Source organism: Mixophyes fleayi, chromosome 9 (assembly GCF_038048845.1).
Source record: "Mixophyes fleayi isolate aMixFle1 chromosome 9, aMixFle1.hap1, whole genome shotgun sequence".
Taxonomy (NCBI): Eukaryota; Metazoa; Chordata; class Amphibia; order Anura; family Limnodynastidae; genus Mixophyes; species Mixophyes fleayi.
In genome coordinates this window covers 119579595-119607431 of record NC_134410.1, presented here as the reverse complement: position 1 = coordinate 119607431, position 27837 = coordinate 119579595, and the positions used below count along the sequence as shown (strand labels likewise).

Below are 27837 nucleotides of genomic sequence, written 5' to 3'. Positions count from 1 at the left end.
TGTATTTGATTATAGCTCTTTGACAACAATGTTCGTATACGTTATTGCCTACATATGCCTGTGCAATGGGGTAGTTTTATCTGGCCATAATTGACTATTATGTTTGGACTAAAGAGCCTAATCATTCAGGGTTTGTTAACATTTTGCATTATAATACAATTGCTGCATATTTTCAAAACAGGATCCCAACTTTCCAGAAGCCAACAACAAAGCTGCACGGACAAGTAAGATAGAATGCTGGAGAATACTCCTGAATATTCCTATACGACTATATTTTGGGAGGGAAAGCCCTCAATTGGGCCCTGGGTACTTGCTATATGAACATTACACCAGATAAATAGTTTGAGTGTCAGACGCAGTCCCGCACTCTTACCTGGTGCCGGGACGGACGCCTTCTCGATCCCCGCTCGTCCCGTTGCTAGGCAACGGGACGTCACTTCCGGCCACAGGAGTCCCAGGCGCATGAAATTTATGATACCTAATAAGTTTTGAAACTTGAAGGATTCAGACCATAAAGAGGATTTCAGCCTAATGCAGGTCAGAGGAACCAGTTTTATAACCTCCTAATACACCCATTGTACCGGACAGTTACATGGATCGCAGGTATGTAGCCCATTAATGTACTTACCTGTGTGAGCAGGACCTGTGGTTCCCTCAGATACCAGGTTTGAGGTAGACGGTGCAGTCAGGGAGACTGATGGGGTTGAAATTCTCGCTGCTCCGAGAAATAGAGGGATGGAGAGAAAAACTCATTACTACAAATCCAGATTTTATTTTAAAACAATAAAGTCACCATCTGATTGCACTGTGGAATCCTCCATACAACAATTTATTAATTCTATCTGTCACCATGACAGTCAGTGGGGTACAGACACATCCTGGGACAAGACCTATAACATCCCTCAGGGCTTGGACAGAAGTTGCTTGTTCTTTCTGGTATTAATGAGCTGAATTAAAAGAGCAAATGTGGTTTCCAAAAAAAGATGAAAAAAAAACCATAATTGTATTAAGTTACATTGTAAGTGGGGGTGTGAACTGCTTTGGCACATTTTCCCCCTTTAAAACATTCTCTTTTTAAAACACAGTCGGTGAAATTATGTGGTGGAGTGCGCACACACACACAGACACTGGTACAGGCCACGCTACCAGAGGCACCGCACAATTCCCTTGTGTGCATCTGTTCTGCAGCCGCAAAACCGTGGTAATCACATTAACTTTGTAGATAACACAGACAACGAGTTTATGGACAAAATATATCCGAACACGACTTCAACGACAGTAAAAAAAAAATTCCAGATTTACCTTTTTAATGACAACAGAAGTAACCTACTGTCTTCTGAAACTCCCCGATCTTCAAATGGCGACCGCCATATCACAAGTATTTAATGCGGCAATGCCGGCTGTCATGCAAGGAAAGTGCAACTGTTAGGGATCGTCAGCCGAAATTGCCGATTTAAAAACTTCTGATATGGTGGTCGCCATTTTTAACGCCGTCAAAACGCAGTGCCGTTATTACTTGTGATCGGGATGTTTCAGAAGACAGTCAGATACTTCTGTTTTCATTAACAAGGCAAGTCTGGATTTTTTTAATGTCGAAGTCATGTTCGTTTATATTTTGTGCATAAACTCGTTGTCAGTGTTATCTGCACCGTTCATTCGTACCCCACTCCTGCAAAAGGGGGTGAAATGAAGTGTGGGGGGCTGCTGGACCACGAAGGATGGTGGAGCCACCACAAGGCGCCGTAGTATGCTTGGGACATCACCCTACAATCATCATCTCTCCTTCCATATAGCCATGATCAACCCCTTTATCCTCATGAATGCCCCCATCCACGATCATTAACTCTTCCTTCCTGCATCATTAGCCCCAACATTCTATCACACCTCCATAATTGCATTAACCTCCCATCCCAACATTAGCTCCTTCCCTCATTAACCCCATCCTTTATTGGTAATCCCTCCATCATTAACTCTGCCCCCTCACTCACTGTGATGCTCCTATCAATTTACTTAGAGTGGAACCAAGCATACATAAGTTTCCTTCTGAATACTAGTGTACCACTGCCAAGCCAGAGCCCGCTTAATCAGAGAGAGGAGCTCGTCACCAAGAGTAATGTCACGGGCACTAGGAGTCTTTGCCCAGGATATCACCAGATGATGTTCTCACCAGAGTAATATAGCTGGTACTATGGTCCTCTGGTAGCAGGGTGACAACGGAACAGGAGAATCAGCAGATGGTGAGAGAATGCTCAAGGAAAGTCTATGACTAGCAGCAACTGGTAATGACTTAGATGTATGTACACGAGGAACCAGATGGACAAGGAAACGTGAGGAAAGTCAGTGGTCTGCGTACAGCAAGTTGTACCACTGCTATAGTGAGGAGGAATGTCCAGAAGTAGAGAGGAGGTAGTGAAATTCAGTGGTCTGCGTATAGCAAGTTGTACCACTGTCTATAGTGAAGGAATGGATTCCAGGTGCAAGTAGGTAACGGGGAAGTCAGTGGTCTGCGTGCAGCAAGTTGTACCACTGCTATATATATGTGAGGAGGGACACGAGGAGATGAATGGAATGCCGAGGATACACGGGGCACACGGAACTTGATCCCACGATGATAACCACAATGCAATAATAACTGACAAGCGCTGCTTGAAGTATACAAAGTCACTATAGAGAGATCCAGGTAATAGGAAACACAGTCAATAGTAACAATAGCTTCAGTAGATGGAAGACTCCGGAGATGAACACAACACAGTCCAGACGGATATGCAATACAATAGCAAAGTCAATGGAAAGTATGCATACCGCGGTTCAGGAGAGCAGGCTGTCAAGGAGACGTGCAGGGATACCTGAACGGCTGAACGCCGGCAGGAGTAGAGACCACTGGAGAATGGAAGCGGTAATCAGGTTGGTGCAGCGCACGGAAGGTAACCGGTAATCAACGGAGCAATACTCAGGAAGCAGTAGTAAGTAAAACTGGAAACATGATGAACACGGGAGAGTTGAGGCTGTCTGGTATCCAGCAGTAGTAGCGGAGGCAGCGGAGGGAAGGCACGCTGAACACAGGAGAGTAGAGGCGGTCTGGAATCCGGCAGCAGAAGCAGAAAGGAATCAGCTGAGTGCAGGCACGATGAACACAGGAGAGTTGAAGTGGTCTGGAAACCACAAACGTAGTAGACAGGAATCAGCTGGAGCTGAATACACGAGGAAACACAGGAACACCTTCAGAGGCTCATGGGGAATGAGACTCCAAGATCAGGCAACCAGGTAATGATCACAGGTGGTTTAAATAGGGAGGGTTGCCTGACCATCCAATCAATTAAAAGCAACAGGTACTGAAGGTTTCATAAGGGCTGCACATGCGCAGACCCTCAGGATGGCGGACGGCCACGGTTCCTGAACACAGGAGAAATGGCACTCACAGTCCAGTGAGTGACAAGTAAGTGTTAGTCTACATGATCTCATGACCTTTTGACTCTTACCACTGATTCCGCCAATAGACCAGTGGCCCTGTAAATAAGAGCAGGAGGAAGCACCCCCATCACACTCTGTACATGAAGCAAAGGCCTTGCTTGGTCCACCCTCACCCCAGCTCTAATTTACATTTATATTACACACCCACTCTATAATCATAATATAGAATGGTCACACCAGATTTCTTTCTAAGGATTAAAATGACTCTTAACATTTCACATTCACCAATGTCGGGAGGTCCCTACGTAGGGATTTGTGGATGGTTGGTACAAGCCAGCAATCAGAGAACAAGAAGCGGTCTACTGCGTATGACGTTGAATCAACACCGCCAAACATTTTTTCCCCCAGAGCGCCATGAAGCAGTATTAGACTGCATGAGGGGTAAAGTACATCCTTTGGGTCTCCACCACAGATCTGATGTCCGATTTGGTCACCAACGTAGATTGGGGGCCTGCATTTTATAATGGCCTCTGCAACAGAATCGGCATTGAATAATAGTAGCCACTAATATGCATTTTGTTTTGACTAGTGGTCACTCTTTTCATTATGTGTCCGACACAAGACGCTCTTTGCATTGCGAGTGGTTGTGGAAAAACGAGGGGTTAAACTGGCCCTACCCTTTATGGAACTCGTTTCACACCGTGAAAGGACTGTGGCGAGAAAACTTTGTATCCCTTTATTTTTTTCACCCAATTATCCTCTATGGTCAAAGTCAGATGGGTACAGAGCTTGTTCAATAAAGGTTAAACCTATATAGGACCACCTCTCCTCATAGCAGCTGGAGACAGTAGCCCCAATACTAATATGGGATAAGTAACACTACAAGGACTGTCTCAAAGGCATCCCCTCTTGCACTGTGCGCTAGACACCAGTCATTGCCGCTTCAGGTCCCAGAACTATGTATGCAGATGGTAGACAACACCCACAGCAAGTGCCATTCAATCTGGAGCTCTGGATCACACAAAAGGGGGGAAACGGGATTGGTGGGGGGGGACTCAGGAAGGTGAAGCGATCACGCTCCTTTGCTGTGATTCATTGCGAGAGTCGGTTATCTGCAGAACTCGGAGTCATCATCAGTAGTCCAGACACAAGATGGCCTGAGCCTCTTCAGCCCCCAGAAGCAACAGAGAGTCAGGATAAAGAGCCATCACCAGGAGACCGTAGTAATGGGTGACAGGTAGCCCTTCAAGACTTCACCTGTGCCTCCAGAAGCAATGAAGAAGGATGGCAAAAATTAGACAGTCTTCCTTCATCACAAAAACCACAGTGATTGTGTAAGGTGTGTCCACCAAAAGCCAGGGGATACTTCAGCAGGGCCACTGCTTTGCTGAAGGACTGAGCCCAAGAAGGATACCCCAGGGTTACTTCGAGAGCAGCAATTGTTATGTATTGTTCCCATTAACGTGTGCGATTGGATAACCGTACTTTAAAAGGGCTGAAGAGCTATTGGCAATTTGCGTTAACCAAATGTAATATTCTTTGTTCAGATATTTGTCTTGGTGGGACAATACTTCCTACCCCCACAATATTATGGCAGCTGAAAAAGCTGGAAGGCAGTTTGGTAATCATCATCATCAATTTATATAGCACCAACATATTTCGTAGTGCATTGCAATTATCGCTGAATTGGTACGGTTGCAATTGTTATTGAGATAGTCGGTCAAACAGGATGCTCACTGCATTGTGCGTTGGTCAGCAGGAAGCTCTCTATCTTATAGGGGTTAGTAGAATGCACCATATATTGTAGAGGTGACTAGAATAGCCTCCTCATTGAATGCTAGACAGATTGGGCTAGCAGGTGTGGTATTATAATATAGCTCTTTGACTGAACATATACTTCATCAGCCTTATAAAAGCAAGCGCACACGTTTTTCATCACAAATTTTCCCATTTTGGCAGAGTGGTAAAATAACCTGGGTCACGTGCGTTTGCCATCCCAAAATTGCCAACCTACATATGTTAGGATATTAAAAAAAAACACACCCACACACAAACTTTTCATGATTACACAATAGGTTCCTATTACCTTTCAGAGGGACAATGGTGACTTGGATCTCCTCTCTCTTTCCTGAGTCATCAGTTCGCACCGCTTCACAAGGTGGGGATATGTCAGACTTTGGGATCACACAGAAGCCATTCATGTCCGCTCTCTGTTCACACATAGGTGTAAGGGACCCATCCTGCACTTCACAGTGGAATGAATCTCCACAGTCTATATTGATGCGCCCAGTCAGGTTTTCCATGCATATTGATCGTGCTGTCTTCTGTGCGCCAGGCAGTGGAGCACCATCTGAAAATAATGAAATTCTATTACTATTCTTCCAAAAGATAAGGTGTACTATTAATCCAAGTTTCAGTAACCTGTGGCGTCGCCATTACCGGCGCAGACCACGTAGTTTCCATAGGGCCCAGCATAAGTGGGCTCCATCTGTACTGAAACCCCTGCTCTACTCTTCCACACCTGAAAGTCTGAACAGGGCTTCACTGCATATGCACCAGCCCCCCCTGTACACTCAGACCTGACACCCCATTTGGGTGGTACCCCTTTGTGACAACCAAAGGCTCTGAGATATGTAGCGCATTGTGCCCAGTGTGTTTTAACCCTGCTTGTGACTTTTTTAACTACAGTAGATCTGCAAGTGCCAGCATTCCCTGCAACCACAGGCTTTTCAGTAGCTCTGGGACTACAAGTCCCAGCATTCCCTGCAACCACAGGCTTTTCAGCAGCTCTGGGACTACAAGTCCCAGCATTCCCTGCAACCACAGGCTTTTCAGCAGCTCTGGGACTACAAGTGCCAGCATTCCCTGCAACCACAGGCTTTTCAGTAGCTCTGGGACTACAAGTGCCAGCATTCCCTGCAACCACAGGCTTTTCAGCAGCTCTGGGACTACAAGTCCCAGCATTCCCTGCAACCACAGGCTTTTCAGTAGCTCTGGGACTACAAGTGCCAGCATTCCCTGCAACCACAGGCTTTTCAGCAGCTCTGGGACTACAAGTCCCAGCATTCCCTGCAACCACAGGCTTTTCAGTAGCTCTGGGACTACAAGTCCCAGCATTCCCTGCAACCACAGGCTTTTCAGCAGCTCTGGGACTACAAGTGCCAGCATTCCCTGCAACCACAGGCTTTTCAGTAGCTCTGGGACTACAAGTGCCAGCATTCCCTGCAACCACAGGCTTTTCAGCAGCTCTGGGACTACAAGTCCCAGCATTCCCTGCAACCACAGGCTTTTCAGTAGCTCTGGGACTACAAGTCCCAGCATTCCCTGCAACCACAGGCTTTTCAGTAGCTCTGGGACTTCAAGTCCCAGCATGCTCTGCCACCCTGAGACTGGCATGGAAATCTAAAGCTAATAGTTCTAAAGTAACTGAAGGGACCACACACAGAGGGTGGGCGAGGACTCAATACCTGGACCTGTATTTTTAACCCCATCCAAGCCAGACACCTTCCAAACCTAGTCTAACAGTCCAGTGCCCAGCGGGCGTCCCTTCCTGTCTGTCAGTGTAACACCCGGCGGGAGACTGCAGTAATGTGTCACCTGCTCGGCCGGTACTTAGCGCCCAGAGACCCAACAGAGCAGTAACGAGTCCGCCTATGTCTGATCCCATGGCGGCTGCTTCCCGGCGTTCTGTTTGTATGACAAGGACCGCGGGAAACACAAATACATTAAACCACGTCCACGCCACGTGACGTCAGACCAGGCAGGATCCACAGCACGGCCGGCTCCAGCCAGGACTATGTAATACCGGTGTCTATTCACCGACACGGCCCGACTCTCTGCGCTCCTCTCGGTGTGATTCCTAACCGGGCGCCGGGGTGTCCATACTCTGCTTGTATCCTCAATGCAGGATCCAGCAGAGGAAGGGTGTCACAAGGTGCGAAATATATTTCAAAGCCACATTTTGGCAGCCGGTACCCAGGGCAACATATATATATATATATATATATATATATATATATATATATATATATATATATATATATATATATATATATATATATATATATATATGTTTATGTCCATGAGTACCGGCTGCCAAAATGTAGCTTAATGAGCATGAAGGCCACAGTGAGGGGTTTGTAATGGAGCAGAAGAAAACTGAAAAAGCAGAAAACAAAACATGAATTGTCACCAAAAGATCATGAACTGCAGATTAGTGTAACAGGATATACAGCCCACAGGACATCAGACAGCTAATTTAAATAAAGCCTAAGCAGGCGCGGGCTGGCCCAGGGCAGGGAGTCATATTCCCCCAGAACTGTTACCTAGTTCAATGCTTTGGGTTGGTATCTGTGTAAGCTGGATGGCATGCTGCGCACAACTCGGCCCAGCCAGGGCCGGCCTCCAGCTGCGCACAACTCGGCCCAGCCAGGGCCGGCCTCCAGCTGCGCACAACTCGGCCCAGCCAGGGCCGGCCTCCAGCTGCGCACAACTCGGCCCAGCCAGGGCCGGCCTCCAGCTGCGCACAACTCGGCCCAGCCAGGGCCGGCCTCCAGCTGCGCACAACTCGGCCCAGCCAGGGCCGGCCTCCAGCTGCGCACAACTCGGCCCAGCCAGGGCCGGCCTCCAGCTGCGCACAACTCGGCCCAGCCAGGGCCGGCCTCCAGCTGCGCACAACTCGGCCCAGCCAGGGCCGGCCTCCAGCTGCGCACAACGTGACCCAGCCAGGGCCAGCCTCCAGCTGTTTGCCTGTGTCCCAGTCCCCACTCTACTTCCCCTCTGATAGAAAACTCAGGCGGAGGATACTAGATAATTAATAGCAGACTGATAGGTCAGCTGACACTGGTGCGTGCCTGTCAAAAGCGGGGTGACACCATAGCATATGCTGTAATAAATATTGTGATTGATACTTTGAACTACTATACTATTCTGCACCAGGGAAAACAGATTTTAATGATATTTCCTCTCTAGTGGTAAGGGACACACCTCGAAAAGGGAAGCGCGGTTCTTTGCCCATTATACTGTTTTAGCATGACACCATAGCATAGCTGCCTTTAATCAGTGTGTAAGGACCCCAAACAGCAGTATTTCATTCCCCAGCGCTGTCACTTAGTGTTTTAGTGTGTGTGATCCTCCGGTTTTAACCATTTATTGTATCATACTATTAATTTAATGATGTCATGTACAGTCTTTTGAATGTTAGCATTAAACACTTTTTTTTTTTTTCTCACACAGGTATTGGTCTAGTTGGATCTTATTGCTTTACTCTAAGTGCCTGAGTAACCAAGGAGCCAGTTAAGTGACCCCATCATGGGTGTATAGAGGGCGGGACAGTGGGCAGAAAAAGACTAGTGTCAGAAGGCAGCAAGTTCCAGCCAATAAGGGAACCTGGTATTGTTACATTGTTATGCTGCGGAATCAGTGCCGCTATATAAATAAATGGTGATGATGATTGTTACACCCTCATATAACCAGCCTATAGCAAGGACTAGTGCACACTGCAGTTTCTATACTACAACCTCCCTCTTCCATGTGGCCTCTGGCAAGAGCACGTGTTTCATCAGAAGGTATCGGGGTCTAATTTTATATATATATATCTCTATATATATATATATATATATATATATATATATATATATATATATATATATATATATATATATATCTATTCTGTCCATTACTACTACATTGATAAAAAAAAACAAGTGCAAGGTTATTGTATATTTCTTTAGTTACATTGTTGCCAAACTATTACTAGATTGCCACATGTGTCCAGATATACATGACATAGTAATACAAGTTAAACAGCACTTTACTGCATTTATGGCAACTATAATAGTAAAAAGTGACCTGACCCAAGAGCTTACATTTTAACTATTCCCTATAAAGCACTAGCTTGTAATACCAGAAAGCGATAAGAAAATACAGGTCACAATTAATGATATCAGAAATAAGGGCGGCACTTCTTACATTTTAACATTACTACTCTTCAAATATAACTATAATTTGGAGCACTCCATTATAAATGAAACTTGCTGGTGATTAATAATAACTATAATACAGAGTAACACAATTTTTAAATATGTACTGGTCAGAAAATTATAGTTGTAATTGAAAAATAGCCAATATGAGGATGGTAAGTTACTGTCCAGCTAGATGAGACATACCACTGGTGTATGGTTACTGTAAATAGTAAATATGATGCAGCATTATCTATAATAATACATTGTATGACTCACCCTCCTGTATGTTCTCCTGCAGGCACCTCCATATTACAGGTATAGTAACAGATGAATCAATATACTGTGGAATGTGCTGTATACTGGTTGATTGACGGTCCGACTGACCAATCACATCTTATATAGAACCAATAGGACTAGAAGGGGGCGTGGCTGCGGCAGGAGGACACGTGACGTCAGCGGTATATCCCGCGCTCTCACATGTAGATGTCAGTCATTCCCTCAGGTCGCTGCGCTGCGGGCTCCGGGGCCGCCGCCTGACATCCGGGGACCACTGCGGGGCTCCCGGTAACGTTATTCACATCAGCGATGGTCTGAGAGAGAGAATCATGGAGGGGGATCTGGCAGTTTGAATTTAGCCCCATCTGGCGCCGGAAAACGGGGCGGGGACCCGGATGTGGGCGGAGCTGGTCCAGATGTGTAGTCGCACGTTGGTGTCGCTGCGACTGTGCGTTTATTTGTCGCTCTGTCTGCATTCTTCAGGTTTATTCATAATCGTGTCACCTATACCCAGTGATAATACTTATTAGATCTGTGAGTGTCCTGTATACACAGTGTAATCCAGCGACCTTCATTCACTCTATTCTCATCCAGAACCCCAATAATATTTTTTCCTTTTACAATGTACTATAATATTTCTCTATCTATCCCATCACATACTTATCGCTCAATTCTTCTGTTTCATTCAAAACCATTGTCATTTGCTTATTACAACCACTCAGTTTTTTTTTGTTTAAGAAAACCCTACTACAACATTCATCTTTTTCCACTTTCACTCTATAATCAATCTCTCTACCTCCCTCTTTCAAACGCTCATTCACTTCCCATATGACCATCTTAATCTGTTCTTTCACATCCATTCCCAACTCTCTTAATTTATACAAATAACACAACCTTTTGTTACAACCATTCATACCTCTTCCTCCTAGCCCAGTGGTTCCCAAACTGTGCGCCACAGCGATCTCACAGGGGTGTGGCGGGCAGAGCTGGTGGTAAGCAAGGCAGGGGACTACTTGGTAATTATTTTGGCTTAAGGGTGCCTTGAAAACCTTATGGAGACCCTAAGTGTGCCTCGAACAGAGAGAGTTTGGGATCCACTGTACTAGCCATTCTATACCCACACTTGCTAAAAAACCATACCATTCTCTTTCATCCAATCCCACAAATCTCCTTTTAACTTCCTTGTCCTCCAACACACTAATATTCAACTTCCATAACCTGTCTCCATACTTCCTCTCGTACTGGGGGCTGGATTCACTATAAGGCGATTTTTGATTGTTTTTCTAGCACTTTAAAAACCCTCGCATTTACTGAAGGCCAAACGGCCAGTAAAACGGCTGAAAACAACAATTTTACAGATCGCCATCCTGATTTTTACAATGATCAAAGTACAAACAAAGTGATAAATTCTTTATTACTGGAGATGGTCCACAGCAAAGGATGTGGATGCAGCTATTTATCCTACAGAGAAGATATGGCATTTATTGAATTGCATGCATACTGTAACTAATCTTTTAATTAAATGTATTTGTTATTGAATTAAAAGTATTTTAATTCCTTGTTTGCAAAAACAAGATTAGAAATACATTAGCTGAAGTGATCAAGAGGAATATAAAGTTTGTGTCTTGGTGCAGCTGTGTCATATCAAACTGGATTATCTTTATGGTTTATTAAGATTCTAGGTGGGGGAGGATTAATTGGTCCCTCTAGTTTATAGGGGGAGCTAAGCACATTTAATGGAGAGCAGTCATATGTGGTATAGAAAAAACTACTACTCTTAAGGTCATTTTGACCTTCTTGGGTGAATACAGGTCTACATTAAGAATAAACCATATCTTTGACCTATACACCGGTCAGCCACAACATTAAAACCACCTGCCTAATATTGTGTAGGTCCCCCTCATGCAGTCAAAACAGCTCTGACCCATCGAGGCATGGACTCCTCAAGACCTCTGAAGGTGTCCTGTAGTATCTGGCACCAAGACATAAGCAGCAGATCCTTTAAGTCCTGTAAGATGCGAGGTGGGGCCTCCATGGCTCGGACTTGTTTTTCCAGCACATCCCACAGATGCTCGGTCAGATTGAGATCTGGGGAATTTGGAGGTCAAGTCAACACCTTGAACTCTTAGTCATGTTCCTCAGACCATTCCTGAACAATATTTGCAGTGTGGCAGGGTGCATTATCCTGCTGAAAGAGGCCACTGCCATCAGGGAATACCGCTGCCATGAAGGGGTGTACTTGGTCTGCAACAATGTGTAGGTAGGTGGTACATGTCAAAGTAACATCCACATGAATGTCAGGACCCAAAGTTTCCCAGCAGAACATTGGCCAGAGCATCACACTGCCTCCATGGTCCAGTTCTGGTGCTCACATGCCCAGTGTAGGTGCTTTTGTCAGTGAACAGGGGTCAGCGTGGGCACTCTACAGCTTCATAGGAACCAAGCTGCGATGCACTATGTTCTGACACCTTTCAATCATAGCCAGAATTAACTTTTCAGCAATTTGTGCTACAGTAGCTCTTCTGTACGATAGGACCAGAGGGGCCATCCTTTGCCCCCCCCACGCATCAATGAGCTTTGTGTGCCCATGACCCTGTCGCTGGTTCACGGTTGCCCTTCTTTGGACTACCTTAGGTAGTTACTAACCACTGCACAACGGGAACACCCCACAAAACCTGTCATTTTGGAGATGCTCTGACCCTGTCATCTAGCCATCAAAATTTGGCCCTGCTCAGATCCGTACGCTTGTCCATTTTTCCTACTTACAACACAACAACTTCACAAACTGACTGTTCACTTGCTGCCTAATTAATATATAACCCCCCCCTTGACAGGTGCCATCTCCCAATCAATGTTATTCACTTCACTTGTAAGTGGTTTTACTGTTGTAGCTGGTCTGTGTATATAGTGCTTGGAAGTATTTATTTTACCTAAAGACCTGCTGTATCTGGGCTACACTGTATAAAGTACCAGGAAAATATGGTCAATACCACTATAGTAGAACATCGTATTGTGGGAATACACAGCAGAACGTCATATTTAAACCAATATTGTGCACAGCTGCATATAGATAAAGGAGACAATAGGACTAAGTGGATGTATCAATTGCTGGAAGATAAGATGCCAAAGTCAGAGTTTGTGGTTTTTTTTTTAATTGTTTCTCTGCTGCTTTGGATATCTTTGACACTTAAATGGTGTAGGATCTCCCAGGAGGCCTCCAGGCAGGTTTGGATGAGTCTACACAGCCTTCCATGTTGGTTATCTGAAGAGAGGAGTCTCCCAGACTGAGTTTGGTCTGGACCCCAATTGTTTGTTTGTCACTACAATAACCTGGCTTCCTGTTTCTCTGACCGGGCCTATTCCCCAGATCACACAGGGGTGGCTGTGGCCTCTCCATCCTGTACAAGGCCTCCTGGATGTTGTCCAGAGTTATGGGGAGGAGGCTCACGACTCCACCGTAAAAGTTCTTGGCTTCATCGCAACTCAGATGGTTCACAACGTCATGAGGGTATCTGGAAAAGTAGAAGTTTATCATTTATAACTTAACCTGTTCCGAACAGCTCAAGGTTGGTAAAGAAAGCTGAAAATACCTTATTACAAAGGGTGGACTTGTCAATTCGTTGCATTTAGTCCATATGTATTGAGCATGTGCTGGATAACTACAGCCGCTGGCACTGGGTGGGCAGCTCTACATGACCACTATAATCACACTATTCACTTACTGGGCTCTCAGAGCAGATAGGTCATTAGTTCGACTGAGAAGAGCGATGGTTTCCTCTACCAGGCCTCTTGCTGTGCTCGTCTGGGACTGCAGCGCTTCCAGCTGAACGCAAACGTTTGCCAGTTCCGTACAGGTGTCCAGAAAACCGGACAGAATGCGCTTGTCGGTGCTGTTGTTACAATGGTTGTCTAAGTAGTGACGCACCTGCAATTACAGTACATGAAACAGATTACCAGGCAAAAATGTAAACATCTTTATCTGTCTCCGACAGCTTCCTCTCTCTACCCTTCTGTATCTTCCTCTATGTTCATTCCACCTCTGTCTTCTGCTGGGTCAGTTTCTCATGTGATTTGCCTTTCATCGCTCACTCTGATTCCTCTCTTTAAGCTACACATTCATGGCCTGAGGAGCCTACATCATGCCCAAAACTGCCACATATCTGGGTATTGACCAATCAGGCTTAACGGTTGGGTCAGACATGGCCACAAGGACCCAGATTGCTGTAATAAGCAATACAGTATAATGCAGTCTATTATATCTGCATTATTTTATTATTATTATTATCCATGTGTGTTTGACCACCTTTCCCATTGCTCTCCTCCCCATCCAACTATCTCCCTGTATCTTTCTTCTGTATCGACCTTGTTCTTGCCATTGCCACTAATCCATTCCTATACCGTTGCAAGTATTAGGGGTCAGGCAAAGGTCAGGTTTCTGGACATCACAAGTGAGTTCTAAGTACAGTATTATACATTACTGCTTCACTAGCTGCCCAATGTGATAAACCAGGGATATCCCAAAAGTGTGACCCGTGTCCAACTGTCCAGGCCAGAAGTTGTGCCGTCACTAAGCATCTCCCTTTTCTAATCCTAGCGCCATCCTCACCTTTAGTCGCTTCCTTAGATTCTTTTATCCTCCTCTTTCACTTCCCTATCTAATGACATAAATGGTAATGTTTAAAGTTAATATACATAAAATGATATCTTCATGATGGTTTCCATTGAATGTCCTTCATATTTTTTTCTTCTTACAGACCTCTAATGATGACCTGAATTCTGCCTGTGATATTCTTAGTAACTATAGCATAATGCGTAACCCTAATCCCTGCTAGAGACTCTTGCAGCGGACGGCAAGACATGAAACGGTGAATTAGCTTCATTGGCAATCTTGGTTCATATCAAATGTGCAAGTTGATGGGCCGTATGACGGTGGTTCCTGCTTCACAAAATGTTGGAGAGGTAAGAAACCAACATTCACATCAGATAATGGAGATGTGTTGACCTTTGTTTAAATTTCAGTACTGGTAATACATTGCCAAATATTGTAGATTAGATTGCTTATTGTGTAATGAGTGAGAACTAGCTACTTGCTGGACATGGGCCAGTATAGATGCCCAGGAGATTGGGCAATAATCTTATGCACAATGGAAGTGTGCCAAGATAGCGGAGGAGGAGACTGGGTAATGCAACACTACACAATGGAGGTGAGCCAAGATGGCGGAGGAGGAGACTGGGTAATGCAACACTACACAATGGAGGTGAGCCAAGATGGTGGAGGAGACTGGGTAATGCAAAACTACACAATGGAGGTGAGCCAAGATAGCGGAGGAGGAGACTGGGTAATGCAAAACTACACAATGGAGGTGAGCCAAGATGACGGAGGAGGAGATTGGGTAATGCAACACTACACAATGGAGGTGAGCCAAGATGGCGGAGGAGGAGACTGGGTAATGCAACACTACACAATGGAGGTGAGCCAAGATGGCGGAGAAGGAGACTGGGAAATGAACTGCCCAGATGATGATCAATGTGACATCACTGACACCCGGGCACTAGACCAGCGTAAACTGTAGGTGAGAGCCCCGATGAAGGAAATCCTCTTCCTGTGACGTATTGCGGCTTTGTTTCTACTGTATAAATAGATTGATGCCAATCAAAGTTTGGTGCCTGCACAAGAATTCTCTGCTGGATGGATATTATAACATAACGGTGAGATGCCATTATTGTTCCTGCCCCTCCATACTGAGTGTGAGCAGTGGCTACGTGCTCTTCAGTGGTTTATTACCTGTAGCAGGTTCCTCACAGGCCGGATCTTATCATTGGCATTCTCACGGCTTCGCTCCAACGCTGTGACGAAAGTCACCTGTTGTTGCCGCAGGAGTCTACAACGTTGTTCAATGGTCTTAAAGGTCTGCTTGGCTTCATTAATGGTATGTGCCATCTTCTGGGGGGACAGGAGACGTCTGCATTAGATAGTCACCCACTTAATGTTTATATATTACTATATGACGAATATTGGCTTCATACCCGATACTATGTACATCCTTTAAAGTGCTCTTGATGACTACACACATCGGAGGCAGAAATATTCTGGTCTGACCTAATATACATGAGAGTTCCTGGCAAACTCATAGGGAGGAATTCAATTGGCCACGTTACTGTGAAAAGAAAAGCAGCATGCGCAACTATTACCGATATTACAGTAATACTGCGCAGAATTACCGTTTATACGGTAATTTAAACACCAGTTTTTTGCTCGTGGCTCCCTGGGACAGTGAGACTAAAGTCAGCAGTTTTTAGGAGGAAAATTACAAAGCAGTGAAGGTTGTGGTCCTAGTGGAGATAGCCCGGACCTCCCACTATGCATAGGGCCATCTCTTCCATTGGGCACAATGGGCCGGTGCCCCGGGGCTCTGCAGGCAAGGGGGCCCGTCCAAGGCAGCACCGAAAAAATAAATGCTGCAAAAAAAAAAAATACTTACCTTGCGGTCACGTCAGCTGGCAATCCGGCTCCCTCCCTGGTCCCCTCTTCCGTGCTATGCTCGCAGTGAATGTTGGGCGTGATGTCACGCCCAACATTCACTGCAAGCACAGCATGGAAGAGCGCAGAAGAGACTCAGCACGGGAAAAAGAAGAGATGGGGATCGGACTTAAGGTAAGTTAAGGGGGCCCATATATATATATATATTAGTGCGTGTGTGTAAAAGAAAAGTGATTATATATTATTCATTTATATTTAGGGGTCCCGGTGCGCTGCATTGCCCGGGGGCCCATAATGTAGTTCAGGTGGCCCTGACTATGCACATTCTATACTGCAGTTATATCTGTTTTACGGGGCAGTTTCCAAAGCCCACACCAGGGCAGCACCTTGTACAAATAGACAGGAAAAGCGATATGTATCCACGTATTTTGCAGTTAGTGAATGAACCTTACTGGGTGTAAATCTAAGGGAAGGATCTGTGAATACAGCACATTAAGGGCCTCCATAAGTAACGTTCAGAATGTGCTTTGAAAACTATTCTAGAAATTAGATTCAGACTTGCGACTGACAACAATTTAGATCAGGAACTAAAGTGTTACCAGGAAATGCAGCTGTTGTGAAATTGGTGATAATTACCTGGCACACAGATTAGTCACTACTGTTAGAGCGGTTACCCCAATGTATCAAGAAAACACTGGTGACACCAATTATATTTGAAATGTGTTCTGGGGGGGGGGGTTCAAATTAGATCCAAAAGAAGCTGTCACTGGTTCCGACCACAGGCAGGAATGGAAGTTGACATGAGGTACTTGGAACCGATAGTCTCAATCTATACAGGCTATACAACCCATTTACAGGCTGTTTTCTAGTGTTAAAAAGCACATGTAAAAAAAAAAAAAAATATATACATTATACATTTTTTTTTTTACGTTTTTATATGTGTGTTTTGCAGAACAATTGCTCGTGAAAATAAACTCAGCGTTTTCCCATTTCCTCAGGTAAAGAAAATCTTTAATTTAAAAACACAAAAAAAACATATATTAGATATGTGGAGTTTATTGGTCAAGTCTCCCAGCTCAACCTCCTATAATAAATAACGTGTGCATAATTAAATACGTCAAACGACAAATAAATAAACAGAGACTTGTTCTAATTGGTAGAATAAGCTTAACCCTTTATCCACTGAACTACAACTCGCTCTCGTCTCAGGAGAAGCCGATCTTGTCAATAACAGGAACCATAGAGGAGATACTAGTAACACAGTTGTATTCCGCTTCCAATACTGCAACATTCTGCAGGTAACCGTTATTATGTATCAGAGTACAATCTACTTTTTTTGGAAACAAAACCTACAATGAAAGTGCTGTGTATTAAAAAATGTGTTTTTATTCTTTTCACTTTATTTGACTATTTAAAATGATATACCTGCTCATCTGTATCATTTATATATTTTAGTGCAATGAGTGGGAGGTAAAACAATGTAAAGCAGGACACTACAGAACATAATTGTTATCAAGAGCTACAATGTCTACAACAGATAACTGAATCCTATAGTAATCTCACATGTGCTGCGGATTTGTGTCCTTGCCTGGGGCAGGTTATATAAGCTCATAGCTGTTACTTACCTCTGGGAGCTTCTGCAGTGACGGACATGGAGTCAATGTTCTCCCAATGTCTCTGGATACTCCTGGCTGTGTGTGTGGAGTCCAGTATGAGTGTTTGGGCTGTTGCTAGGTGATGACTTTGATTTATCAGTAAATATTGCAGCCACAACCTCTGTTTACACAGCGTGGATGCTGCTTCTTGAGGACGTAACGGCTGGTTGTGGCATATTGTTATATTTAGTTATCTTATTAGACTGACTACATTATTGTCAACATTTGAGAACACCTTACTTGTCTATTAACCTTTAATTAAATAGAGCCACTATTATTATGCAGAGTATTACAGATAATATTTTGTTCACATCAGTACCAACCCCAATGGAGCTTACAATTATTGTTCCATAACACACACAATGCAGAGTACTTTCTATATGGACCTTCCTGTGCTGCAATGCCCATAATGATATATTTACAGAACTTGGTCAGCTAAAAATTTGGAGCCTAACTAGTTATATTGTATAAACTTGAATATTAAAATTAGTTACCCTCTGGTCTAAATGACCCCTTTCCCAATTTTCCGTCCTTCCCCCCCTATCCCATTCCCTGCCCAAGACACATGTGCGGCCGGGGCTCCCCCACCTCCTACACGGTCAAGATGAATGTTGCAGCATCGAATGGGTTAATACCTGATGTTGCTGTGCCGAAAGGGTTAACCCCAGCACTAAGGTATTAAAGGGTATATTTATTAATTTATATGTTTATATTTAATGTATGGGCGCTGTGATGATAATGAGTAACTGGCACGCAGCACCATAATGGTCAAAGTCCCGACGCTGAATGTAGGGAGTGTAAATGTGTTTATATTCCTATTGTTCATGTATTGATTTAGGAGGTAATATGTAATGTTGGATTAAGCTTGTTTTTGGAAGAAAGGAACTCCCATGCTAATTAAGTCTTTTCAACTTAGAGTGACCAACATATTTTTTTAGTCTGAATGCACAGCAGGGGTTCGTTATCTTTCTATTCTGTGTAGTTTTTCATCTTGTGTCTTAGAACCAGTTTGAATAATGGAACAGCAAGTGGTTTGGGAAATCACAGATTGATGGATATAAAACGATTTTAATTTAACCAAATTTACAAGTCTAGAGAATAATTACGTCCTGAGGGTAAAGATCGGTTGTAATATATCAGACTTTGTGGTGCCAGCTAGGATCAGGGGCCTGGGTTACCCCATGCCAAACTGTGTGTTAGAAACTGTATAAAAATATCACTGTTTGACCATGTTATGTATTATTCCATCTGTACTTCTGGATGATCACTAATACATCAAACTACTGTGTAACTGTCCTTGTAAGGACTTCTTGAGCCAATAAACATCACTGCTTAAGGATCCTGCTTTGAAACCTACTTACCTACTGTACTTCCTCTTATCTACAAAGTAGATCAATCTAACCCGTTATCCGGCTCTTCTGAGATTGGGACCCAGTGTCTAGTACCAATGCACTTGTACCAATTTTCTGCCCGCTACCCTTCAGCTCTGGCCAGTGTGATAGGTCAGGGGAAACCATCCACAGCAGCGCTGATCTATTAATTTAAATAGTTATGTTCACCTGGTAATGGGTTTATCATTCTGCTTGTCTACTGTGTACATCGACTTCTTTTCTTGTCTTTGGCAATTGTGTTTGCTTTTTGTATTGTATTTGAAAAAATAAATAAAATTCTTTAAAGGGAAAAAAAATAGTTACAATGTAAGATATAAAGTCCAGGTTATGGGCCCGGGGTATTTCATATCATATTTTCCTTAAACTATTTCAAATCTCAATCGATTGGTCCAGAAGGCCTATAAAATCTACTCACTGTTCAAAACCACAGTGAGCTCGGAGAGATGTTCGAAGATATCAATGTTTAATGTTTTCTGTTCCCCATACGATTCGTGGTGGTGTTTTAAGTCTAATAATGATGGTTTTTTGTAAGAAATGAACCGGGCAGCTCTTCCTGCCAGTGCATCGGTTGCTGGAATCCTTGTGGGTAATTAGTTGCTGAATTATATTTAATGATTTCTATATTCAGTGGCAGCTCAGATTAAACTCCTGCACCCAGACGTCCATGGTCTAGGTACCACCTCCATTCCTTACGTACCTGTCGAGGTGCTCAAACCGGTTTTGCCAATCTGTTTTAAAATGCTAAAAAATCGTCAAATTCCTCAAATTTTAGAACCTGTTAAAAAAAAATTACAACTGATTGACCATGTTTGATTGGTTTGCTTGAGTTCAATTTGAATATATTTGGCACTTAATTAATCACAGTGTGTTGTCAATGCTTCTCCCTTGCGATCTTTAAAAATGGGCGTAATCTACAGGGACAGTGAGTGAAGGTCTGGGAACTCCAGTGGATGTTACCTGAGGGCAAAGCTTTGACCAATGATGAGCCTAGATTCATAATTGTCACTAGAATTCTTTGTTTTTGTTTTTTTAAAGTGGTATCCACATTACTTATTTTCTATAGTGTTTATTTATTGAAGGTCAACTAGATACATATACATAATAACAAATGCAGTATTACTTCACTAAATACTAAAATCTAATACATTAACATAAAGACAAAAAAAAATGTCTGCTGGTATCCATATTATTTAGTAATACAAATTAGGCTTTGGCAGCAAATAATAAATGCATGATACATGACATACATACAACAAAATGCTTCATAGATCTGTGCAGGCCGGTGATGTGCCCAATGCGGGTTGTACAGTTAGATCTTTGGCAGTTTGGGCTGAGTTGTTCTTCCAGCCACTTTATAATCATATGGACAGTTCTGGGAGGTGATGTTGGGTGCAGAAGTTATCCCCACATCTGCACTGGAAGATGGTTGCCAACCCGGATTTTCTGCTGCACAAGTGGCAGCGCTTAGATCTTCTCTTCTCATCCCTCACATTAGATGTTATGGGGAAAATAAGGGAGCAGCACCCACTCTGCTCTTCCCACAGCCACTAAGTCTCATTCTCTCCCCGCGACCATGATCGGTCACACTGGTCTTTCTTTAGGTCATTAATCGGGGGCAGTACCGGGAGTGCACTGTAGGAAGGCTCTGTGCTTTGTGCATTCCCTGGAGGTTTGCAGGACTGTTCAATGTCAGGAAGCACTCTGCAATGGTAACATGATGGTGCTGCAGTGGTGGGCCGTGGAACCATGGGCGGCCGTGGTGTCATCTTGCTTGTGTTCAAAGAGATGGAGTTATCTCTGATCGGTTGGCCAGATGTAGAAGCCAACATGTCAGCTTCTTGGGCGGAACCACCACTCAGAGCCTCTGCTGATGAAGTCCCACTGTCTCTGGCCACAAGCTTATTTGAGGTGGCTTATGTGGCACCTGGATGTTCACTCTCCGTTGCCTCAGTGGACCACCCCTCATGGCCACCACCAGCTTCAGGATGGAACCATTGGTAATCCTGTAATCATTCAGGCAACAGAGGTCCCTCAGCTCCAGATAAGATGCTGGTTGTAGCTGGGGATGCCTTCCATGGTCTCAATTCTGGCTTTCGCTCTGGCCACTGTCTCAAATGGGGAGACATAGATGTCAAAGCTCCTCCCTGTAAGTGATTCAATGACCACTTCGACGGTCTCAAAGAAGGGAGCACGTCTAAACAGTGACCGGAGTCCATCGTCGCTGTCCGACATTGCACAGGGCATAGAATATCGGTTTCCTGTTAGTGGGGCCCCAGGAGTGACTCCTTGTCACCAGTGTTCCTGGGGGCTCCTCTGTAGTAGCGAACACATGCTCTGCTCTCAGATACCTTATATGGGTATAAGTGGGAGGGTCATACTGTGTAGTGCTCTCGCTCGAGTCTTTTCAGCTGTCAGTGAAATTCCCGATAAGAGTGTAAGCGAGAGTACCAATGAGCGGCAGTATCCGTGACTGTGACTTCTATAGGTTAGCCACCTATCACCGATCTAGTCACAATGCCCCATTATTACTGGTGTGAGGACAACGCCCGGCCCACCGGGATCCGAGGTGGCAGTGCCGTGACGTCAATAGAATTGTATTTAAGCTGTTGGGTTCTTTCCTTTACTTAAACCTGATGTAAATAATATATTTCCCCAGGTTATCCATTAGCCCCTAAACTCCTGCATACAGATACTGGACTAGGTTGTCACAGAGATCAGAGCATGTGTCTATCACCCGCCAGAAATTTGTCTGTAACTAGAAGTCGTCATGCAGCCTACCAGGCAATGTACAATACTAGTATGAATGAAGTGCAGTAAGTATGTGTGAGGGGGCTAGGACTAGGGGGAGTAGGAGCATATAAAAAGACATTGGAAGAAGGGAACTAGATGTTTCGGGTGGCAGTCCCCAAGTGGGTACGGTACAGGTTGGAGCTGGCATTTGCAGTGCTGTTTCTTTGCACCATGTTGCTGGAATTTATTAAATAAATCTGTGACCTCTTTTCTGCCACACGTCTTTTGTCTTTATTTGGGTAAAACAGGGATTGGTATAGTGGGCCTAAAAAGGGAGAGGGGAGGGCAGCTACCGTTAGGTAGCTTAAGAGCTTGGGTAGAGAAAGCAGTTTGGGTGAATAAAAAGAATATTCAAATTCCCCCTATGGGTATATATTATATACAGCAGCTCATCGGACAAGAGTTGTCACCAGTATACATAGATGCCACATATAATCCTCACCCAAAGCAGCAATGCCAACATCAATACCACTAGGCATAAGATTACATCTACCACCATCTTTCAAAGCATTAACGGGACATTCAAAATAAAATTCAAGTGTATTGACATATAAGATTGCCCCCCCCAGAGCCCTGGTTCTTGTGGGAGAGTCCCACGTACTGCAGACAAGAGGGTTAAGGCCTTCAAAGAAAGTATCTACATTTTATTGTCCCACTCGCCTGCAAGTTGGCAGTTTTCTGCCTGTAGGACGTCTCATAGTAGTTCAGATTGTAGGTCCATAATTCCCAATATTTTGATTTTCAGTAACTCAACATTTCAAGCAGGATTTTCTATCCTCCTATCACGAATATTAGCTTCATAGCAGCTACTATTTACAGATGGAGTTATCTTGTAAAGTGTACTTGTGATGGCTACATACCTTGGAGGCAAAATCATAGACCGCAATTGCATATAAGGGTGAAAAAAGCATGAAGCTCAGTCTTTTATAAGTTCTACCTTTGTTGATCTAGAGGAAGGCAAAACAAAACCCCAGTGAGGCAATTGTTAAGTTGTCCTCATGTTGATGGAAAATAAATCCTGACCCCAAAATTGACATTCAGACTCCTGTCCATTATACTAGAACAACACCTATATTGGAACTACATGTCCCAGCATGCACTGGCAGCCAGTGATTGATAGATCATGCTGGAGGAGCCAGGCTGCAGAGAACAGCTGGGGACAGTGACTAGGAGCTGCTGACTGTTTAGTTTCACATTCAACTTTCCTGCTCACCAAACCCCACACTTTTCACGAGAGTTCTGTTGAGTAGGTACTTCCACTGAATGAGGGCATACGTTGGGCATGGATTATAGAGAAGGTGCATGTAATACATAATTGAGGATAAAATGAGCAGTAATTTAGGAGCAAAAAAATATATATATGAAAACAATGAAGAGAGTGCTCCTAGTAGAGGTAGGCAGGACCTCCCACTATGTGCATTCCATGTTACACGTGGGAGACAACACAATATCCAATATGACTGAAAATGTCTGATACAGACATGACTACTGGCTACATCAGCACAAATAATGGGCAGTGTGGGAGGAAACCAGAGCACCCAGAGGAAACCAATGCAAGCACAAGGTGAACATACAAACTCCACACAGATAAGGCCGTGGCTGGGAATCTAACTCATAGCCCCAGTGCTATGAGGTAGAAGTGCTAACCAGTGAGCCACCGTGCTCTCCCTTGCCACACATAGATGTCTTCTATAATGAATCAGCTGGGATATTGACAGAATATTTAGTATGATCTTTGGACCAGCTTGAGCAGTATAACAGTCACACTTATGCACAAGTATTAACATCCAGCTGATATTTCCACATGTACAAACTTTGCTTTATAGCAGCAGGTCCATAAGACAGCTAAAGAAATGTTAAATACTGGATTTTCTTTTAAACTAACATCCTTTAATGGTTCCATTTGCTACAGAATTGTTTCCTTACGCGTTTCTCCGCCCCGTATGTTGGCGGTTTCAACAGAGGTACCACGTGTGACTGTTATACTGTTCACGCTGGTCTGTTAGAGGATGTGCAACAATCAGATTATTCAAGTGGCTGGGAAATTACTATATCAACCTGCTACGGAGGTCTGGAGCGCATAACACCTCAATGATCAATATCGGACTGTAAAGGCAATACTAGATACCACCGTATAAAGGCACTCTTTGTATGTGTTCTGGATTTATGGGGGGTGACGTCTGGAATCTGTGGACTCTTCATTACACGTTTCATCCACTTGGGCTGGTTACACACTACAGGGTTTTCAGCTGATTATCAGGCCAACCGGACAATAAACAACCGTTCTGCCCAATATTGCTGAGTGGGATTTATTTATTTCAGCCGTTGGTAAAATCGTTAAGGATCTCGCATGGTGAGAAATGTTGTATAGTGTGTACCCAGCCTTCTTTCTCCTTTTCATTGCACTAAATAGCAGATAAGCTACAGTTAATCTTATATATAAAAATCATTGGTCTGTTTGTCTATCCAGTTATGCATTCGGACACCCCTGCAGCGATTGGGATGAAACTAATGTGAGGTGGTCCAGCTGGATCCCGGTCAGGTTTTAGAGGGGTTTAGGGTCCTGGTCGGACCTCCCGTTGGTGTACGCTGGGCAGAGCTTTGACCCGGGGAGCCTGTCCTGAGCCTTCCATTGGATGGATTTGGATGAAAACTTCAGACTGGTAATATTGGGTCCTAGAAGGGGGTTGAAGTCTCGATCGGACCTCTCGTTGGTGTAAGTTGGGCAGAACTTTGATTTGGGGAGCCTGTTTTGCGCCTTCCACTGGATGGATTTGGATGACATTTAATATAAAAACAAAAACGACACTGGGCAGCCACCTCAGGGGTGTGTTACATCCAACTCATTGATAACTCCATAACTGGAAGACTTAAACCTTGGCAATGCCGCGTACTATAGGCAAGTCACTGACTGACTCCCCCAACTGTCCAGCACCAACTGTCATCTCTCACAATCTCTGCCATGGAAGGTCGGGGCAACTGCTTTACTTACATGGCAGTGCCAGTCGCTACATAAAATAGATAAACTCCACCCAATAATGACTGCATATGTCTGGAAACACAAACCTCAACGTGTCGTGTACAACCGCACGATACGTACAAGAAGACAGGGTGACCTACTAGTATGTCCAAACCCGATCGCTGGGGGCCATAACGAGGGCTGTGCGAGAGGGGCGACCGACCAGAGTGCAATGCTGAGGAGGGCGCAGTTTATGATTATTTTAGGTTCATTTTGTTAAAATTGAAGGCTGGGGGGGGGCAGTTTTCCTTCCTACCCCGGGTGCTAAAATGTATGTTAGGGCTCCGCCTGATCGGTTACCAAGAGGCTTGTAATTTACACAGTTAAGGGATTGGTCTCTCTCTCCAAATCCTTAAATCCAGATTATCCCGTTGAAGAATTTGGGCTCGCAGATACATGAGACCTAATACCAACAATATGATCACAATAAATTCATATACACCAAAAATATGGGGCAACTTTAAATATAGAGATTATTATTACTCCTACTCAAACCTGATCCCTTATAGCAAGCGCCAAATTCACTCTAAATATGTCTCTGAAGGGCATTACATCTCTACCTAATCTAACATTACATTTTGGTACCAGTGTTAACCCCGAAATCATTATCCAAATCCCCCAAACTAAGGTGGGAAGATTTAAATATGGGAATATTGCGCTGATGAATTCAGGGGTAGGTCTGCTGCGCTCTCCTATTCAAGATACTGCACGATACGTCCAATACCTATAAATACCTAAACACATTCATTTAATGTCACCTTTTAATAATAAAAGCATTAATGACAAACCAGTTAAAAAATGTTTTTGTTTTTTCTTCCTTGAAATACATTTATTAGGATAATCTAAATGTCTGCTGAACATTAAATACATTTTTATAGTTGCTCCTGATTGCAAACACATGTTATAGCATGCATACACAGCCGTCATCACTGGTACTCAGGACTTAGACTAGCCCTGTAGCTGGAGCAAGAGAGACGGCAGAAAAACAAGTAACTTTGCGTTGCTCAGAGCTTGATTCGGACGTGGCTGCATACGCCCAAGTTTGCCACGCCCTTACTGTACATTAACTACGAGCGAACGCCCGTTCCCCGCCCCGTTCCTTCCCAGAAATCGTAGGCTTGCTGTAATAAGTGTGCTTTGCGCACTTGAACTGAACGATGCTGTGTTTAGTTGCGTATAGTCTGGTTAGGGGCATGCTTAGAAGAAATTTGCAGATTATACGCACAAAATCGTCATTTACCTGGTGAATCAGGCCCAATAGGAAATATCAAACGAAATATTGATGGTGCAATTGTACTGAAACTGAGATCTCATCTATATCGTTTGGAAGTGTCCTAAACACCAGCCATAGGATGGGGGTCTTAACTGCAGCCAGTAAGGTCATTGGTATAGCAGTTACTCCTTCCCACACTCTTGCACCATAATCCTCCCCAAATTTTGAAACCTAACCGATGCCTAAAAGGACATGTGCTGATAGCTATGTAACGCCCCCTCTGGTGTTGTCAGTCACCCCCTCCAAAGTGACTGGATGTGTGACCCTGGCACTAGGACCCAGAGGAGACAGGAACAGTTGCCTAGCAACACAGCCCTGAAGAGAACCTGTCTGGGGAGATAGTGTCAGTCAGGGACCGGGACTGAGGGGAGGAGGAGGTCCCAGGATGTCCTGCTGGCAGATTAGGAGCGGGGCCCTTGGCTTGCTGCCACCAGGGGCCACAGTACATCATAACTGAGGGAATATGAGTGACAAGGGACAGATTTGAGGGAGAAATTACCTCAGAGCTCTTTGAGGGCTGTTTGTGGCATATTCTTATATTTAGTTATTTTATTTACATCGCTGTCGACATTTGAGAGCACCTTATGTCCTTATTAACCTTTATTTATATAGCGCCACCATTATTTTGCAGCGTTTTACAGATATTTCAGTAACATCAGTGCCTGTCCCGATGGAGTTTACAATCTATACCAGTGGTCAGGGAACAGGGGTAAATGACCCCAAATGGGGTAAGAATGAAATTCCTGGGGGTAATGCTGCCGATTCACACGCTGTCAGTTGGATTGTAGACCCCTTTACATGTGAAATTGCTGTTTTACCAGAAGAGCCTCCAGGGTTGGCAGAGGCACTTCTTGAGCTTCGATGCAATAATGAAGCACGTTTTGCAATTGAAAACAAAGCAGATCTGTCATATAACAACTGCAAAGGCATCAAAATTGCACATGAGGAGGCAGTCATAAAGCTGCTGCCTTTTGCAACAACCTACCTTTGTCAACAAGGATTTTCCGCTCTAACGAACATAAAAACAAAGCAGAGAAATCGATTGGACGCTGAAGACTGTATCCAAATTGCTCTGACATCAAAATGCCCCAATAATGATGCTCTCGTATCAAAAATGAAGCAACATCATTTCTCCAAAACCTGAAGTTTTGAAGTTGAAGCTTTCAAAGAAATTTCGAATAGATTCAATAAAATTTTGAATTCCAATAATTAATAATATATGATTTCTTTTCTTTCAAATCATGGGGTTAATGTCAGCGTATCTAAATATATTTTGGGTACAGAGAGATACCAGAGAGGAGGTTTGATGGATATCAAGTTGAGCGTGACAAATGAAGTTTGATAGGTGCCCGAGCTGCAAATATTGATAAAATTGGAAGGTGAGGATATGAAATTGTGTTTGGATATCTCCAAATGTCAAAAAAAAGTTGTGTAGGGGCCAGATCGTTGAGGAATCTAATATCATGTCGAGTCCATTCAGAGAATGTTTTGGGGTTCTGTCCTGGAGGGAATTGCGGGTTGTTCCATAAGGGAATCCTGCGCTATGAGTTTGAAGCAAGCTCATAAGAGTTGATTGTG

The 27837-nt window shown here is 44.0% G+C and overlaps 2 protein-coding genes across 5 annotated transcripts in view; one reads left to right on the top strand and one right to left on the bottom strand.

The window, feature by feature from the left end:
* AK8 (adenylate kinase 8) overlaps window positions 1-27837 on the top strand; it is a 187380-nt gene that overhangs the window by 58051 nt on the left and 101492 nt on the right. Inside the window, exons 1-3 of one of the 4 annotated variants that reach the window (XM_075185307.1) lie at window positions 7232-7345; window positions 8647-8705; window positions 14405-14609. The exons of 1 other annotated variant lie outside the window; for it this stretch is intronic. In XM_075185307.1, coding sequence (XP_075041408.1) covers window positions 14553-14609 — 57 coding nt within the window. In that variant the 5' untranslated portion in view covers window positions 7232-7345; window positions 8647-8705; window positions 14405-14552. Of the gene's footprint in view, window positions 1-7231; window positions 7346-8646; window positions 8706-8836; window positions 8979-9836; window positions 9939-14404; window positions 14610-27837 lie in introns of those variants that run through there. 2 more of the 4 variants (XM_075185306.1, XM_075185308.1) reach the window with 2 other exon arrangements.
* Window positions 12668-17860, bottom strand: LOC142101117 (sperm acrosome-associated protein 9-like). The gene is made up of 4 exons (XM_075185320.1): window positions 17757-17860; window positions 15436-15594; window positions 13373-13575; window positions 12668-13162 (listed from the first exon to the last, which is right to left on the bottom strand). The coding sequence occupies exons 2-4, from the start codon at window positions 15589-15591 to the stop codon at window positions 12838-12840; spliced, it is 684 nt and encodes a 227-aa protein (XP_075041421.1). The 5' UTR covers window positions 15592-15594; window positions 17757-17860; the 3' UTR covers window positions 12668-12837.

What these genes read in the sequence shown, in the direction of transcription:
- LOC142101117 (XM_075185320.1), bottom strand. Translation starts at nt 15,591, where the DNA reads ATGGCACATACCATTAATGAAGCCAAGCAGACCTTTAAGACCATTGAA. An exon ending in CTGTGAGGAACCTGCTACAG is followed by an intron (nt 13,576 to 15,435) that starts GTAATAAACCAC and finishes CTGTAATTGCAG; the next exon opens with GTGCGTCACTACTTAGACAA. An exon ending in CTATCTGCTCTGAGAGCCCA is followed by an intron (nt 13,163 to 13,372) that starts GTAAGTGAATAG and finishes CTACTTTTCCAG; the next exon opens with ATACCCTCATGACGTTGTGA.